The following is a 19,937-nucleotide window of genomic DNA, read 5'->3' as shown; positions in this document are numbered from 1 at the left end:
CTCAGACTCCCTTGTTCCGTGCCCTTCGTTATGACTTAACCTGTTAAGTTTGTTTAGAACGAGCTGTAAAGTTAACGACGCACTTTACCTAATTTCCTTGATTATTTCCTTCCATTTCAATGATACGAATTAATTGCATTTTTAAGTGTTTGCACCCTATATTACATAGTACGTGTACACCTATTCGTCCATGACCCGCTAATGGTTGGTAAAATTTGTATGCAGAGTGACCTCGACATTGGGTGTTTCCCAACGCCAGGAGCGTTCCATTTGTTTGAGTTTGTGTGGGGCTGGTACGCGTTTAAAATGCATGTTTAGCATTTCGGCCGTGGTTCGTTGCCGGCCCAAACTTGCAGCCACAAGTCTGGAATTGCAGTCGACCGAAGCACGGTGTAAACATCCGCAGGCCCCGGTTCAATACTTAATAACGCGAAATCGCCTCCGGGCTCTATTCCCCGGAAGCGAAATGGTCAACTGGTAAATTTCCCACCCGTACATGTACGGAGACCAGAGCGAGCAGGTTCTCTGAACACCGGCCGCTATCTGTTTGTCAATTGTTCACAATGGAACTTGGAAACGGGCTTCGTTATTAGGTCCTCGGAAGTTCGGTTAATCACTATTTCTAACTTCGACAATGGACACCGAGGTTATTATAAGAGAGTTTCAATTGAGATTTCGACACTGTGAATGAAACTCATATGACTATGTGAAGTTTCATGGTTTGGACATCTTCAAGAAATATCGCCAATATCCAATATCTACCAGGATTGAAATGATTTCCATTTTATTTGAATAAATAGTATTTACAATGAAAGCGTATTTTTACTAGTTTTGAGAAATTGTGAAATACGATCAAAATTACAACGTTCTCCTAAAATAAGTTTTGGAAAGAAACTTGAACTAAATAATACGGTGATATACATCATCTGAAAGAAGACACTTTCAGTTTTAATTTGATATAAAAATCATTCCTTCACTATCAAAAATAAAATTGGTATGATTTTTTAAAACTTAAAAAGTTATCGTCGTACATTCAGCAATATTTTACATGTTGTATATCATTATAACGAGGATATTTTAAGCTTTAAATCGTTGTAAAAAACATTTCTTAATTTCCACAATTAAACCCACTGTAATTATCTAAAGTTGTGCTTTTTTTCAGTTTATGATCAACGTTCTTTTAAAATTAGTTTTACAAGATATCCCAAACCAAGTAATGATGTGGTATATATCATTTAACCCTGTAAGGTTATGCTTATTTTTTATATGAAAAGGCTATGCTTCGTCGAATAGATGACGGCACTATTCAAAGAGGTCATACCGATGATCTATGTACCAACAAGTTTGAAAATCAACCGTATATAATGAATTAGCTTATTTAACACGAAGGAAAACAAAAATTGATCATTTTTTAATAATATTTACTTCAAAAGATCAACATACATGGCTGTAGTCATTTGGATTTTTTTACACAACTAAAGTGTTAGAAAAAAGCAATTTAAGGTAGCTTTAATCGTTTAAATATACTTTTATCTTGTAAAGTAACGTATTAACTTAAATGTAAACACATCCTCATAAAAACCTAGTGACAGTATATACATGAGGGACAAAGCTCTATTTTGTGCTCACCACACAGACTTTTATGACAATTTGAGCAGAATGATTTCGTCATTCGTCGATTACAGGAGGGACAGATGGCGTAAATATTTCTTTCGCGATTACATTTTCAATATTACTTCGCACCAAATTGGGCAATATTGATATTTCAAGTCTATCTATTACCTGACTTTCGACAAGGACAATTTGATCGTCCCACACTAATGATATACTTTGTGGCGTTCCGTACATGAATAACGATACCTGTAATAGTGTATTTGATTTCACTTTATGTCTTTATAATTACTGTAGATAAAATTGTATTTTGATTTAAATTCGTCACTAATCCGTGGTACTTATGTTAATAAAATTCATCTCTCCAAGCAGGAGAAGTCTAAATTATCTAAAAACTTAGTTAGTATCATAAATTATGCTCTTTCTTTTAATAATTCTCCGTCTATAGATTCTGTATCGTTGAAGTTATATTTTTAATAGGGAAAATTTGGTAACCCTTACCCCTGGATCTAGTGAGAGTAACTCTAATGTATTGTGTAGATGATGTCATTTTTACGTACTGCCTGACGAGTGTCCGCTTAGTGGACGTAGAACTGTAGGAGACGAGCCATGTAAACTAGGAGGAAATAATGATGAGAAGAAATGTGTGACGCTAAAAGATTCAAGTTTAAGTTTATCAATTTTACACATGAATATTCAGGGTTTGAAGGGTAAATGTACTGTCCTTGAGACTTTCTTACATAATCTATCTTTAAAACCAATTGTAATTTGCATATGTGAGCATTGGCTCACTTGTGATGAAGTTAAAATTTTGTCGATACTAAATTATAATCACATAACTTCTTATTGTAGGAGGTCACATGGTCGCGGAGGAGTGGCTTTTTTGTCCGTGAAGATGTCGAGTGTCTTCTTCTACCTATTGGTGAATTCTCTAAAGAAATGTAATGTGAATTAGCTGGAATTTATATACTTGTTCTTCAACTGACAGTTATTGGCGTATACCGTCCTCTGTCTGGTAGTTTAGATAACTTTGAGGAGGTACTTTCTAGAGGTATAACGTCATTAAATAATAAACAGAACAATATCATTTTGGCGAGTGATTTTAATGTTCACTCTAAGTTTTCTTCCCGTTTGTACCAAACGGCAAGTCGATTTTCTCAGATCAACGCACACTAATTGACCGGAATAAATGTCGTTCTGTATATAAGGTGGCAATTCGCCAAGCTAAAAAAATGCCACTGACAAGTTTATTGTAACTCATAAAAGTCAACGGACAACAATATGTAAAATAATTAATTCTGGCAATACTTCTAACAACTCTACCAAAAGAGTTAGCTGTTTAGATGCCGACCATCTAAATAATTTCTTTTTAAATATCGCTGGTGAATTGGAAAAGAAAACATAAGTGGTGGCGAGGATCCTTTATCATTGTTAATCGAACATGTGGATTACTCTAAATGCGAATATTTCCAATTTCATCCTTTCTCACAGGTTGAGGTGCGGGATGCTGTTAACGGCCTCAAACCAAGCAAGTCTGCTGACATCTTTGGACTTAATGCGATCATGATTAAAAAAGTTAAAAACCTTTTGATTCCTGTACTTGCTACTCTATTTAACCAATGTTTTCTGGCTGTTCTCCAGATGACTTTTAGGTGGCATATGTTTTGCCGCTGTTCAAAAAGGGCGATATTAATGATGCTTCCAACTATAGGCCAATTAGTATACTACCCGTATTATCAAAAGTCTTTGAAATGTTACTGAAACATCAATTAGTTAATTTTTTTGAAGTCTGTAATATTTTTATCAAACAAAAATTTGGTTTTAGAAAAGGGTCTTCGACCACCCCTATTCAAAATTTTGTTGAATATGTGATCAGTGATTTCAGTGCTCTCAGTGCACTAGAGCTAGTTTTTTGGACCTTAGCAAGGCTTTTGATTGTGTCACTCAGTTTTAATTCGCAAATTATATGCATACAATGTAGCTCCAGCAGCGTGTAAATTATTGTCATCTTATCTTACATACAGAAAACAATACGTGAAATTTAATTCTGCTATGTCTAATCCTGGAAGTATCACGAGTGGTGTTCCCCAGGGTTCAATTTTGGGCTCTATTCTATTTTTAATTTATATAAATGACTTACTTTCCTTTTTGGGGCCTGGACAATCTATTGTATATACTGACGATACTAGCTTGTTAACTAGACACATTTTAGGAACAGAAGCCATAACCTTACAAAATTTAATGTTTATATCGGCAAAGCATTGGTTTGCTAGTAATCGCCTGACTTTGAATAGTGGCAAGACAGTGTCAATAACTTTTACACATGGACAGAGTGGTGAGTCTTTAAATTCGGAGAAGTGAATCAGATTTCTTGGTGTCCATGTGGATCCTGGACTTACATGGAACTCCCATGAGAAGTTTTAGCTTGTCGTTTGAATTCCACTGTCTTTCTGTTGAGGCGTCTCTCGGAGTTTTCTTCTACTGATGTATTGCATACAGCTTATTTTGCACTTTTCCAAAGTCATATTAGCTACGGTATACTTGCGTGGGGCCATGACCCGATGAGTAAAAGAATTTTTGGCTTACCAAGAAGAGCCATTCGTAATATTGCTAAACTAAATTACAGAGATTATTGTCGCCCTTCTTTCATTAATTTAAAGATATTAACGTTTCCATCATTGTATATTTTGGAATGCCTAAAATTCATGTTATTGAATCACTGTCGGCATGAAAAGAATAATGACTTTCACAAATACGAATCCAGGGGGAGGAATGACGTTCGGCCTGCTTCAATACGACTTCAAAAATCTAGAAACGCATACAACTGTGTATGGTGGTTAACGGATTGGTAACGGGCTTATCTTTTAAGATTTCGGTCAATAATATTAAAAATATTTTGTTGGAGAAGGCCTATTACAGTATTGATGAGTATATAAGTGATTCAACTATTGTACATTTTTTTTCTCTTGTTCTTTTTTGTACTTACACATATAAATATATTATTGACGAATGTATACCTGCGGGTTTTAACATAATAAATTATTATTAAATTATTATTATTCATTTTCATTATAGTGCTACTTTTCTGCACATTATATTTTCTTCTTTTGTAATCAAACATAAAACCAAGAAACAACAACACAATTACATCAGATAACGCATCTCTGAAATTCCAAACGCAAAAGCTATACTTCATCGTTTTGCCGACGCACAATTAAAAAAATCATACTTACGAGATGTTTTATTAGCTGCAGTTCCGCACACTCCAACGACTTGGCCACGACTAGAGCTATACGGAAAACAAGCACAAAACAAGCAAGAACAAGAATTCTTCCAACAAGTTTTAAATATGTGTCGTTGATTCGACGAAGCATAGCCATCCAGAGTTAAAAGAACACACTTTTAGCTTTAATTTGATATAAAAACCATTTTTCAATCATCAAAAATAAAGCAAGTATGTTTTCTTAAAACTTGACAAATTACCTCAACTAGCAACAGTTAATATATTAGCTACATTCATAAGCATATTAATAGGAATTCAAGTAACAATTAATATAGCATACAAATTTCGGATATTTTGAAAATACAAAGACAGCTTGAGACACCAAAGGATCCTATAATGTACTTGATCATCAAACCACATTCACCAAAAGCAGGACGATCACCAAGCTGTAATTTAATGTTTTTATCCATCTCATTCTAAAATCGAATATCATCCGATTCAATGATCTCATTAACAACTTCTTGTTTCCTACATCGTTATTAGAAAGATGCAAATCCAATCGTATACATACATTAAGTTTTGTAGCCTGTCGTTCTAAAAAGTTTTCTGAAAGCATAATTTTTCTGGTTAATACTTGGTTACTTGAGTTCGTGGCGTGACACATTAATAATAAATTAAACACCTCATATTGTAGCACATTGCCATAAGCAACGTCGGCTAAACTTAAATAGAATCTACAACTTTGCCTGATTTCTGAGAATATGTGTGACTTCGCCTAATTAAATCGATATCCAAAAAAGACTGAATATGTGGTAACTTGTTTTGGGGTTGATACGGCTGAGGTAAAGCAACCTTATATGGTGTTAATTGAAAAGTCTTGACGCAAGTTAGTTCAACTTAATTAGCCGACTTCTTAAGTCTTAAGAACCTTTGTTGTCCAGTTTATTATTGTTCTTAATATAGTATTGTGTTAATAAAAGCATAAAATCTATTCTAATAAATCTATTGGATTGTATTTATTGAACATACTCTCTGTTTATATAGTATCCTTCCCCATGTACGATAAAAGCTTTACTTTCTTATGTCGCTTACTAAACTCTAAAATCGATATATTCAAAAAGCTACTGAAAAAAAATATGTTCAAACCACAGTCCCAATCAAAATTTAAAGTTATGTAATTGAATAAAAAACACTAATTTACTTTCCATTAAGATACAGTATATTTTAAAATTATAAAATTATAAGTTCATGCTGCAATATTTAAACACTATACACATAAAGCTAGGAAACAGAATGATTTTCAAGTCACTTTGACGTCTGATATGGAAAGAAATAAAGCGGCGCGAAGTCACAGTACGCGTGCTCCCACTAGAACAAGAGGGTTAAAATTATGAACTCACATCACTTTCAGTTCAAGCACGGTAGAAGTTTTCTTGTTACGATTAACAGCTTCTCTCTCATTACCCTCCAATTGAATTATATTGGTATTTAAATATCATCAATAATTCTTGTAGTATTATACTATATTATCGATTTTAGAAAATACTTTCGATAGATAAAATTTTTGTTTGAAAAAGGAGATTTGTTTTCCCATAAGAATTCTGGTCATACAACTACGAAGGGTCCTTAACGTTTACGTTTTACGTTTTGGACCATAGAATTTCTTTCTTGTCAACGTTAAATAGGTCCCTTTACGATAGAAGGCGCACAAGGTAGCCTACGAGGTTAACATGTCACGAGGGATGCCGGTGTTGGTAATAAAACGAACAACAAGGGCATAAAGAGAGTTACACTGAAAGGTCAAAAAAAGGGAAAGGCGCAATAGAATACTGATTAGGTGGGGATTTCAACCAGCCAGCGTAAAGAAATGATGGATGGAGCATGGTTCTCACTGTAATTCTCGGCCATCGTCTCAAGTGGCTATAGGAAATTCCAAGTGGTCATTGAGGCAGGCACGTGGACCGATCTCACGGACCCAATTCATCAACGAGATTGACAAGCACAAAATAATTTGCAGGCGTAGAGTCGCGATTGGTTTTAAGAGAGGGTGCCAATCCATCAAGGAAACGGGAACTTTCAGAGTCGTTAGCAAAGCAATCTATCTAGAATTGAGGATTACTCGGCCTGAAAAAAACGACACAGCTGATTCGGTGAAGTGTGGATAGGCGTAACATGGACGGGTAGTAAATGTCAAATTAATCGGAACGTAAGTCTCAACGACTGAGGCAATAAAATTGCAAAGTTTTTCGCTTCAGTCGACGGCCTTCCCAACTGGTCGACCATAAATATCACCACGTTCTGTCTTTTTAATTAAACAATATTTCGCGAATTCCGCGTCCTTTCGTATCCCTTTGAACAAGTTTATAAGCTATTTAGGTGGCCATTTATTATAAAAGTTTTAGCGCCCGAGAAATTTTCCGCCAAGTTATAATTGGTTAGGAGAGATCTGGTAACTTTCGACGGGGAAAAACAAAAGGTATCGATAACGCGGCACCGGAAGCTCGGATACTTTTAACCGGATATCGAATCTGAAGAAATTGTTTTTGGAAAGAGAGCAAAAAAAGTTAAGGTAAAAAATAAATATCAACATGAATGTTGGTTGCATTAAAATATGTTGTTATACTCACTTCGCATATTACATTAGAAAATTAATGAAGCTATTGATAGATCAGGAAACCTATAAGCGAAAATGGTAATCGATTATAACTGTACCTCAGGGATGCAGACACAATTGATAAACTCTCCCACAATAATAGCAGCGGTGTTCAATTTAGCTAATGCTTATTTTGTGTTATGAACAAGTTGGTCGTAAAAAAATAAATAAAACTTTGTTAATCTGTTTCGAGTGATAAAATAATTTATTTAACTAAAACCTGAAGTTCTATAATTTAGTGCTTTTTAATAATAAAAACAACTCAAAAAGAGAAATAAGGTACTAAAGCATTTACGAGTTACGAGGTTTGTAACAAAGAAACTCCATTGATATATTCATGGCATTATATTAATGCATAATGTGAGTAGTAGCAATCTTTTCGTACGGGCATTTCCTAGTGTTAGCGATTACGAGTTTTATCGGGCGTATGCAGATTTATATCGATTATGTCACGCACATAAGAGGTCTGTTGCTCCCGTAGTTTTACTTTCGCATGGATTTATGTAAAATATCGTTGAAAATATCAGCACGCTCCCGACCTTGACGTACACTCCAGTACGTAACAAATCACAACTTTACGACATCGCAACGAAGAGTGGCATGCACGGTCGGTCCATGAATAATACAAGAAGTACCTACCTCCCTGCATTATCACGAGACACGCGACTGATAACGAAGTTTTTGTTCTTAGATAAATTGAACCGAATAAAGCCGCTCCCTATTTAGCATAGATGTAAGCGAATCTGTTAAATCCCAATAAAGTGTCGTGCAAAAGGCTAATGACCGGCACCATTAATATTCATAAAAGCCACAAAAAATGACCTAGCTGTAAGGGCTTCGATGCTTTAGCGTGCATCGAGTAAATGCTCTCTGTATTAATTTATTCATGCTGCCGATTGTTTACATAGCTACATCTACGGATAACAATTACTTACCATATTGTATTATTCATTCAATTATATTCGGCTCGTCAGAAATATTAAAGTTTAATTCTGTTACAATTTAATTTTAGTTCACGTTCATGAAGAAGTTGAAGGTTTCTATAAACCAAACAGGTCACATTTACACGCGAACCTCAGATTTGAGAATTAATCGAGTTTTATAAAGCAGAAACTTGAATTCGTTTTTAAAATTGCATTAACTAAAAGGTTGCCACGCGAAGAACTTCAAAGCGTGTTCGTATAACGTCGAACTCGTCGGACCATGACAGGGGACACAGATCTCGCATTTTCATTTCTGAATCTGCGACCTATTTGCCGGACGATCCGTTCATAAAAAAGGTATGGCCGATCTGTCGATGAATTTCAATATCCAGGGAGAAATGGGCATGGACGAAAGCTCGAATAGCCGCGTCGCCGGCGTCACATGGTACCGATTTCCCAAGCAAAAACCTTTGACCTCTTATTCGATAAAATGCTTTTTGTGTACTGGATCTTAAATTCGCAATTCCAAACCAACCGCGAACGGCCGTATCTACGTTGTCTGCTAACTGACGCCGCAATTACTAAATCAAATCAAATCAGTCGGTAATTGATTGGTGGTGAACCCGAACGAGGCCCGAAAAACCATTTAAATTGCAAATGTCGTGCGGTTCCCGGGCTGGTTTCTATACAGTAGCGAATCAGCCAATATTCGAACAAACAAAGGCGACCCTTACGATTGGAATATGCTGTTATGTTTACTGCTTTTCTATCCTTTAGAATAGAATAGAATAAATAGAATAAACTTTATTGTGCCAATGCCAGGGCTTACACTCGTCATATACAATAATCAGTACAGTTAAACACACTAACAATAAACTTAAATTACATAGTAACACTGCTACTTAGATATTCATCGATTGAGTAGAACGCATTTCTTAGCAAAAACTCCCTCATAACATTTAAAAATTTATTTTTCTGGAGTGTTCTAATTTCCGAGGGCACTTTATTATATAAGACCTGAGCAGTATATCTATAGCTTTTTTTACGTTCCACTCAGTCGACAAAGGTCACCATAAATATTTTCGCAGTTTCGCGTCTCATAATTGTGCAGGTCAGCATGCGTGCATATTGTAAATGTATAAAAGACATTTCAAAATAAACACAGATGGTACTGTCAAATCTTTCAGCTGTCTGAAGACGTGACGGCAATCATCTCTATAGCTCAGCTTTGAAGTGACCCTCAAAGCTCTGCGCTGTAGACCAAATATGTGGGAGCTAGCTGTGCTTCCCGCCCCAAGCAACTATACAATAACTTATATTTGAGTGAATCAATGCGAAATAGGCTGTTCCGGTTACCTCAGCAGACACCGAAACAACCAATCTGCGCAATAAAAAAATGTTCACAAAATTCTAATCCAGAGAACTCAGTGTTAAATTTAGTAGAGGAAAGTTCCTTTAGATGATGGTGTCTAAGACTGAACAGTGATTGGACTGTCTTTTCTTTATTTAAGCAAAGTTCATTGGCAACACACCACTCATTTGCTGCCATCAGCAACCCGCTCGACGAGGGCGCGTTGCATCATCCGCATATAACAAACATTTCATATCCCCGCCCAAATTTGGAAATTTGGAAAATCATTAAAGAAGAGAATAAACAAAAGGGGTCCCAAAATTGATCCCTGAGGGACGCCCCTTGTAATAGGAAGACGCTCAGAGAAGCAGTCTCCGCATTTAACTTGTTGGGGTCTACCCGAAAGGTATGATCCTATTAAGTTTGTACAATAGTAAATCATAAGATACACTGCCGAAGGCGCGTGACAGGTCCAAAAACAACGTCACACAAAATTTCCGCTTTTCGTAGGCATCATAACAAACGTTCATGAAATTCACAACAGTATCCTTAGTACTCCGACCAGAGCGGAAACCAAATTGGTTTTCATGAAGCATATTGTTTGACTCAACATGTGTCATTATTTGCCTGAACATTACACGTTCAAATATTTTGGATAGTGTTGGGAGTATGCTGATGGGTCGATAATTGGAACAGTCATTTTTATCGCCTCGCTTGAAAACAGGAATAACGGACGCAAGCTTTAACGCATCAGGAAATATGCAAGAAGATAATGAATTGTTGACCAATGTAGTTAAACGTTTCACAAATTGGCTTATATTGCATTTAATCGCCTTTGTTGGAACACCGAAAATGCAGGAACATCTTTAAGTCTGTAAGGCAGACTTCCGAAGAAGAAACAGCCAGAGGACCAAGCCGAGAAACAATGTTATTGGCCTCATTTATAAAGAAATGGTTAAGGTTTATATCCACTGTATTTTGTTTATTTGCATTTGGTCTATCAAAATTTATAACCGACCAAGTTGCTCTCGATTTATTTCATGACATAATGTAGTTTGCAGCTTTACGTTAGGTTCAGCTAACCGTGCACGATATGACAATCTGGCCTTATCTTTCATTTCTCTAAAATCATCTGATTTAAAACGGTTAAAAAGATTTGAAGCCAGGTCATAGTTTTCTCTCAGCTGACGCAATGTGCTGTCAAACCACTTTACTCCTCCATCACTGTCTTTAACCCATCTTCTGACTATGGAATATGCTGTATGAAATGTAGATAAACATCTATCAAAAAAGTAATTATATTTAGCATTAGCGCTAAGACTGCCATCAGATAGGCGTTCCCAGGAGTACTGTTGAAAGAGTTGAAAAAAACCAATATTGCCCTCAAGACTAATTAGCTTATCACTGCTAGTACTGTATCTGACCGGAGTTTTTGACTGGAATGCTGCTGACACAAATTGACCATGATGGTCAGAGATATTATTTATGATGACTCCAGACCCTACTACGTCTTCTTCTAATTTAACAAAAATATTGTCAAGACAATTTTCTCCCGAATTGGCTGTGAGATTGTCGGAGAAAAACCAAAAACGGAAAAGATATTACATAGAAAAATGCAAATCTATTATGATGATAACACAGTGATAGATTCCGATAGTGGGATCGGTATTGAAGGCAGGCTCAAAGTCTGTCACATTGTCAAACACAAGCCGACCTACACTCCGGGACAATATTTACATATATTAAATTCTTATTCACTACTTTATCATTAAAAAACAAAGAGCACCTATTTTTTTCTTCCCATGCTCATTCAGGTGAATACCACCCCTATTTAAATCTTTCCCTGTTACTACATTGTTAACTTCAAAATAAATTAGATCCCTACCCTTATCTAGGTATTTCATAAAATATTCAAACAAACCACAGTTCATTTCATATATTAATTGATTAATCTTAAAGATCCTAGTTATGTAACAACATAAACGGTAACAATTTAGAGTAAGATTAAAGATAGCTGTATAAGATATGTATTTGAACAGAAAATATGCAAAAATTCTACGTCATTATGTAAACACTTTAATTCAAGAACGTAAATAGTTGTGTCAAAATTTGATACATTACACAACCGTAGATTTTTATGAACTTTTGAGCACTTTGTGCGCAGTCACATATTCTTATCAATTTATAATAAACATAAACTAGTTAATAATTGAACAACAATTGAGTTCAGTGTCTACTACGGATAAAGAACCCTATTTTGGAAGAAAATTTCCCTTGCTCTGGTGCTCGATACATTGTGGTCCAACACAAACGACAGGCAAGTTGCAGGACATAGGTTTACAGCCTATAGCTATTCTAGAAGTTCATGCAAGAACCAAGATACGCCAGAGACAGGGCTGCCACAATGGATGCGATGAATGTGATAAATGAATATGGTGACGTTACAGAACCCGTATTTGAGGATATGTGGGGAGAGTGGTGTGGTTTCAGGAAAGAGTAAGTGTGTAATTTTGCTTTTGAATGGGGTTTTAGTGTTACAGTGCCTGCTAAAGTACGTGTCATGTGCTGTAGTAAAGTGAGATTATTTTGTGTGTACGCGAGACCAGGGGATGACTTCCAGATGATACTGGGGACTGAGTGAAGTTGCTTGGGTCGTGCTAGAAATAAAATGAAATGCTAGGAAAAGAGAAATGCAAGCTGGTGTTGTAAAGGTTTGCAGCGTAAACGCAGTGAGCTGAGAAAGCTGTGAAGGATATACCACGAACGGAGGGCACAGAGCGCGAGTTCAAGGATACCAGGAGGGAGTACAAAAAATAAGTGTTGAATGTTAAAACAGATGCATTTAGAAGATGGGAGATAGAGTGAGAGAAAAGGGGTGAAGAGGGGGGAAGTAAGGAGGTTCAGAAAATCAAGAAGGCAAAGAGTGCTTTGATGATCAGCGGTAATGAGGATCCCATCCTGGAGAAAATTTTTCTTACAAAGCTCTCTGCGAATAAACAAGAAGGAGAATCATTAAGTCACGTAAGGATTAGAGAATAGGTGAAGATTCTTATGGAAAGATATAGAGAGAATAAAGATCGATGGGTGGTCGAGCAGGTGACTGCGAGCAAACTGGAAAGAATTATTAAAGTTATGGGTAAAGGAAAAGCACCCGACTGGAACATCCTATGTTGGATACGGTGGTTGTGACGTTGGATGTAGAGAACGAATTGTGCGAAAATGAAGTGTGCGGGTTACTTGTTGAAGGCGATAGAGTTCTCTAAAGATAAGGCACTTGAGTCTGAGGGCGTGGAATATGTGGCTAATATAGCTTGCCCCAAAATTCGAACCTGGCTCCGATTCTCAATCTGCGAAATGAACGAAAGGTTTTGGAGCGTGAGGATGGTGTTGAAAAGTGTCAAAGAGATAACAGCCGAAGTCGCTTGTGGCCGAGGCGCTAGGGCTTACTTCGTTAAAGAAATATTAGCTGTGATCCTACAACTTACACCATCAAAGATATAGTAGCCGAGGATGACCGAGGTGCTAGGATCTACTTTGATAAAGAAAAATTGACTATGCCGCTACAGCTTACATCGTCAAAGAGCCGAAGTTGCTTGCGGCCGACTGATGTCTTAAACACCCTCAATGAAATTATTATTCTGTGATTGCACTGAGAGAGTACATAGTCAATAAAAGTAATATACATGTATACTCGTTCGGATGTGACACTCATCATCTAATCCTATGTTAACACATTTAGTTAATAAAATGTTCATTAGTTATCAAAAATTTGCAACAGTGCCAATAAAATGAGAATCTGGTTTTGATAAATTGCCATACACAAGTTCAGATCTCATTGTTAGTTTTTCTTCTTGTGAACCAATCAGGGCTATGTGGGAAAGTTGGGTGTGTCCCATCCTATTAATTTTTATAGAGCAACAAAATACTACAATTGATATAATTTAATAAACGCCACATTGGGTCGTTGAGGGTAAACTTAGAAAAAGAAGCCGTGAGAATTTCTTCTGCTAGGGCAAACCGGGAAAGTTGGGAGTTTTGGTGTTTACACATCCGCACGTATCCCAGTCGTTATTGGTGCTTTTGGTCGGCAGCCACGGAAAGTACTTAAGCTAAATGCGACCTTATTGCTGCTTCCGCTTCGACGATACTGCCCGCACTTGGAAATATATTAAAGAAATTGCGCCAACAGACGTTCTGTACCAGTTTCGGCTTTTACAAGTTAAGGAAATATTAAATTACTTTTCGTATAGAGGTTAGCTATAGTAAAAGCGAATATAATCGATATGGATGATCCTCTAAAAATAATTTAATTGATTTTTACCGACAGGTTGCTGATTTATTTCAATGAACGCCCTCATAATGCGTGTTTTATGACTTGGAGAATCGGATAAATTGATCAAATTATTTTCTTGGAACTTCTCCAACACTCCATTTAAATCCTCATAAATAAATTCTCTGTCGACAAACTTTTAAGACACGGATACAAAAACCGAACATTTCCGTGGACTGTTTTTCCGTTTTGCTTTATTTTTTTCATAATCTCCCTCCGTAGCTGGTTTTATCCTTTGAAATCCGCGGCCTCTGAAAGTTCCAGTAATCTAGATTAGAGGAGGTTCGTCCACAGCTAGATCCCTTCCATTATGTATATACTCTATATAAATTGGGACTCGACGAAGGACCATTTTAAAACCCAATATATTTCCACAGATTACCATCACTTCGTCCGACCCGGTTTTGATTACGGATGATGACGCTTATTTTTCTCTCGAATCTCGTACTCTGCAGAGCAACGGTTTTTGTACTGCATGATGTTGCAGGCACCAACCTGTCCACACTGTTGGCGATCATTTACATTTCACGTCATAACATCTAGGTCGACATTTCGCAATGATTAATTTAATTTATACCGGCTGCGCATCCCAGCACCTGACGCGCCGTGGGAGACATTTTATGCCACCTAATGGTTATATACGGCGTTATATACGTCCTGGGTCTCGAACATAAAATCACCACGACCCCCACACGCTGCGCTCCTGCGCCCTTACTTCTCTCATAGCTCTCGCCTCGAAAAGATATATTTAATAACGGTATAACGTGGTTTTATGATACGGATAAAATATCACCACCGAGAGTTATGGTAGTTTCTTATAGAGAGATATTTTAGTGTAAGTAAGGAGTCATTTAAGTTTCAGATAATGATATAGGAAATAATTCGAGAAATGGTGACAACGAAACAATAAGAAAGAACAATTCCCAGAACGTTTCAATAATTCACAAATATTAGAGTACATCCACGCGATGAATCCGCGTATTCAAAGATATTCACTATGAAACTCGCTTCCTACGTTGCGTAATAAAATTTTTCGTTATGTACGGGTGCAGTAACGAATAAATCTGGTAGGATTTCTTGGATAGCGAGTTTTCTGTTCACGTACAACGAATAAAAGGAATTTCGTCCGTTCTCAAATGTTCATATTTATGTAGAATCCGGCGTAGAGGGCTACGTGGGACCGCGGACGGAAAATAAAAATACAAATAACGAAACGTGCAGATGTGCGGTTGGGTCCAAAATTGCAACATGTTTGTCAAAACGGTTCTTTGCTATATTATAGTATATATAAATCACCGATTACAAAAATTTTACACTAAAATGTTATTATAATGGACTTCTAATTACCTAAAATGTTTATTTAGCTTTCTGTAACAACGATAAAAGTTTAAGAAACGCTTTTATCATAACCGTTTTCGTCCATCAACGGACTATAATAGCCCCGTTTCATACAAGAATTTCTAAGATACTATTTTCCCACCATTAGCTAGAACGGTTCCTTTGTCCGGGATACCTAACACATTGTCGCAGAGTGGAATTGCTTTACTCGAATAGTGTCTAGGTGGTTTGCCGCACTGCAATCCTTACACGAATTCATCTGGGTTCAAGCCAGTTCAAGAATTAATAGAAAGTGGAGGTTATATGAAGAAAAGAGATGGGAGTACAGTGATTAAAGTAACAGAAGTTTTTCTTGACTTAAAAGCTCTGAAATTAAATTCACCCGACAATCCTTTCGACGTTGGCGTACTCAGATCACGTAGTCCAAATATCATTTATAAATGATACCCAGGACATGTCGCCCGCGTATAACTAAAACTTGCAGTAGAGGACCGAGACAAAGTCCGTATGCAGGCAACGAATTCGGGAAATAAAATAAACGCCCTGAATATCCGATGCTGCGGAGCGAGCGCGGTTCCCTTCTCCCTCCCTCCCGAGACGTAAAAATACATATAATTTTTATTCTGTCCGTGCATTTATGATGATTTATGATCGAGAACAGACCGTTTACGTATTCCTTTTGCATTTCAGGAGCGTTCGTTACGCACGTCCAGGCTATTGTCGGAGGAACTGCTGAGTTACCGTGCGATCTGACACCACCAGCGCCCAACGACAGCGTCCTCCTGGTCGTTTGGTATAAAGACGAACATTTGCCAATTTATAGGTAAGCCCATAAATCACGTAAATTCGTATTGAAAATCAATGGTCATGGTAATTTGCCACACCGAAAGTAATTAAATCACAGCAGATTTTCATTGCGAGATATGGAGCGGTCGAAAATCGCGATTAGTTGTGTAAATAACGTGGTAATTTTGTCGGTACACTGCGCATAACCAAATTCAATAATTCGACCGGAAAATTTAATTAATAGTAATAATTCCATTGCTAGCGTTTTATTAGTATACGTCCCGCGATGACAGCATTTTGGCAGCTACTCGTTTCGATATTGGTTACCGGCATTTACATCGGTAACAGAACGTTAACCATCATTTAAACCTAAGTGGTAACACGAAATTCCCGTCTAATTTATATTAATGTATTCCTTCTCCAAACGGTGGGCAATTGTTAGTAGTTGTCCCTATGGCCAACGTTTGAAGCTGAATATAATTTAGCCCGCTGATTGCTAATTGTGATTGGCTCTGCATCGATAATCGTTCCAAATTTACGCCTCTAGCAATAATTAATACTATATTAGATCATTGAGTAATTAAACCTAAGTTACAGGCAACAGATCATTGATCTTTCGTTAATAATATTTTTAATTACCGTAACAAATATATCAAAAACTATTTATTTTGTAACTATTTAAAGAGAATTAATTTTAATGACAACATTTTTAAAACTTCGGTTATATTCAAGAAATTTTCAACATATGTAATAAAAAGTGCGTAGATTTTGATAAAAGATACGAAATTACTAAAAAATTTTCAAGATTTATGCTAAAACGAGTGTATATTCTAATAAAAATTATGATGTTTCAACTATTTAAATCAATACAATCTAAAATTTAAAATTATAAAAATTCAGAACTTTTCTCAAAACTGAGTTATAATCAAGAAATTTTAAGATAAGAAAAACGAATTTTTTAATCAAATTAAAATAACAATGTTCTGGGATTAATTGAGAATGTACTCAAAATCAACAAAAATGTAGGTTTTTGTGTAAACAAATAACGCTTTAAAGCCTCCAGTTGAAATCACTGAATTTTAAAAATTGATATCAAAAAGAGTGTACCTTTTAATAAGAAATACGAAATTGTTACAAGTTAAGTCAATTGCGATGAAAACGATGTTGGTACCATTTCTTTAATTTCCTTCGTAAACCATGTAGGATAACGACTTCAATACAACTTCAAGAACTATTCACATTTTTATGCATTGCCAAATCAATAATATCAAGCAGCTTATTATAAAGAAGCTAGTACACTTCACCCACCATATCCGCCACGATCTATATCCCACAAAAATGAGAGAGAGATTCTTTGAATTGAGAAACTTGAAATAATCGATGTCGATAGCGACATTCTTTTAACTTTTTCATGTAACCGTGTGTAAATTACAATTTTAATGTGGTTATCCATGAGTAACGGCGCAGGTAGCAACACTATACTATGTATCTAAATACTATGTATCTTTATCATCCACACAACCTCATTGAAAAGTCACATCAACACCGAGACATTTCGTTTTTAAGCTGTTGCTTGTGGCCTATTTTCGGCTAACAAGTTATCTAAATAAGCAGAACTATTGTTGGTGACCACCAAATGTAATTTCGATCAGAGACAGAGCATGAATTGAAATAAAAACTACATTTCGAAACTCGTAATGACCCAACGCAACATATTCTTCTCAAATATTGCAATATGGTTTCGTATAGATTAGAAAGATTATGGAGCATGTGTCAAAATTGTAGTTCTTTCTAGATACGACACAATCACTAGAATAAAACATAACAAGTAATACAACCTTAGACAAGCATGTCTACAATAAAACCACAACATGTTAACTGCTGGAACACAATTAATTAAAATAACAATGTTCTTGGATTAACTGAGAATGTACTCAAAATCAACAAAAATGTAGGTTTTTAATGGTAACAAATAACATTTTACAGCCTTCAGTTAAAATCACTGAATTTAGAAAATTGATACAAAAAAGAGTATACCTTTTAATAAGAAATACGAAATTCTTACAACAACTTAAGTCAATAGATTTGACATTGAGATGAAAATGATGTTCGTACCATTTCTATAATTTCCTTTGTAAACCATATAGGATAATGACTTCAATACAACTTCAAGAACCATTCATAGTTTTATGCATTGCCAAATCAATGATATCAAACAGCTTATCATAAAGAGCTAGTACACTTCACCAACCACATCCGTCACGATCTATGACACAAAAATGAGAGAATTGAATTGAGAAACTTGACATAATCGATGTCAATTGCTAATGATGTGAACCCCTAGCTAGCGATATGCTTTTAACTTTTTCATGTAACCATGCGTAAATTATAATTTCAATGTAGCGCAGGCAGCAATACTATACTATGTATCTTTATCATCCATACAACCTCATCCAAAAGTCACATCAACACCAAAAAATTACATAGATATCATTTGGTTTCATTTCATATAGTCTCTGCTTAGCTTAACTTTAGGATTCGAAACATACGAACCTAGATTACAACTTTTAAAAAGACTTGATCTGCAGATGTTTTTTAGGCTGTTGCTTGTGGCTTATTTTCGGCTCACAAGTTATCTAAATAAACATAACTATTGTTGGTGACCACCTAATGTAGTTTAAACCAGAGAGATTGCATAAATTGTAATAAAGTTTAATTCCAAAACTCGTAATAGCTCAACGCAACGTATTCTGCTCAAATATTGCAATACGGTTTCGTGTAGATCAGAAACTCTCTGCTATAACTTTGATTTCAGTTGATTGAGGGTGGTTTTCGTAATCATCCGATGTAAATGTAACTGTTAAAGGACGTTTAACGATGTAGAAACTAGTAACAATAATCATGTTAAAGTTTAAACTTTTAACACATTGAACAAAAAATTAAAGACCAAATTTTAAATTCTCCGATATCGTGTTTGGATGAAGTTGCTGCTTTATATACTACATTTGTATCAGTGAAAATAGGAAGTTTCAGTTTTGGTAGTTTTAGTACTGGAATAAATAGTTATGCCACAGGAAGATCTAATTATACCACAGAAAATGTAATTTTAGTACTGGAAGGCATAATGGAAAAGGACATGATTTTAGAATAAGTACTAGTGTAGCAAATATAGAGAGACAAATTACACATCAACGGTGGAAATAAACTGTAATATCAAGAAAAATATACAAGAAAACTTTGCTGGGAGGCGTATAAATATTACATTGTCGATTTTATGAAAAAGGGAATTTTTCGTTATGAAAAGAAATGCTTTTCATTAAAATTAATAAGATAAGTTATTAGATAGTCCCACATTAATGGTATTTTATCCATTTAGCAATGGCAGCTCTATTCGTTTCCATCATTATCTTGTAAAAAGGAAATATATTTAATAAGAATAAACGAGTGAAACGTTTACTATTTAATCTATGTATAACATCAATCGTTTTACATTTAGATTAAAAAAAAATGTTATTATTGTATACTACTCAACATATAGTACCGGTATTAAAAGAGCTATTTTAATAATGTTTCCACACCATTGCAAGTCTAATTGTAAGATGGATTCATTGTGGATTAATTCCCAATAGGTGTTCTTCAGGTACATCCACTAGAGGGCGCGGTTCCGCGAATTATTCAGCACTTCGTGGACCGCGCACGAGCGTCAGGTTGACTACAGTTTA

General features: G+C 35.8%; 1 protein-coding gene across 2 annotated transcripts in view; it reads left to right on the top strand.

The window, feature by feature from the left end:
* Positions 1-19,937, top strand: part of LOC111424636 (sidestep VI) — a 228,987-nt gene that overhangs the window by 127,977 nt on the left and 81,073 nt on the right. For both annotated transcript variants that reach the window (XM_023058245.2, XM_023058246.2), the window contains exon 3: positions 16,120-16,252. In XM_023058245.2, coding sequence (XP_022914013.2) covers positions 16,120-16,252 — 133 coding nt within the window. The remainder of the gene's footprint in view (positions 1-16,119; positions 16,253-19,937) is intronic.

The sequence above is a fragment of the Onthophagus taurus genome, chromosome 7 (assembly GCF_036711975.1).
Source record: "Onthophagus taurus isolate NC chromosome 7, IU_Otau_3.0, whole genome shotgun sequence".
Classification (NCBI taxonomy): domain Eukaryota; kingdom Metazoa; phylum Arthropoda; class Insecta; order Coleoptera; family Scarabaeidae; genus Onthophagus; species Onthophagus taurus.
This window is presented reverse-complemented; position numbering and strand designations above follow the sequence as displayed.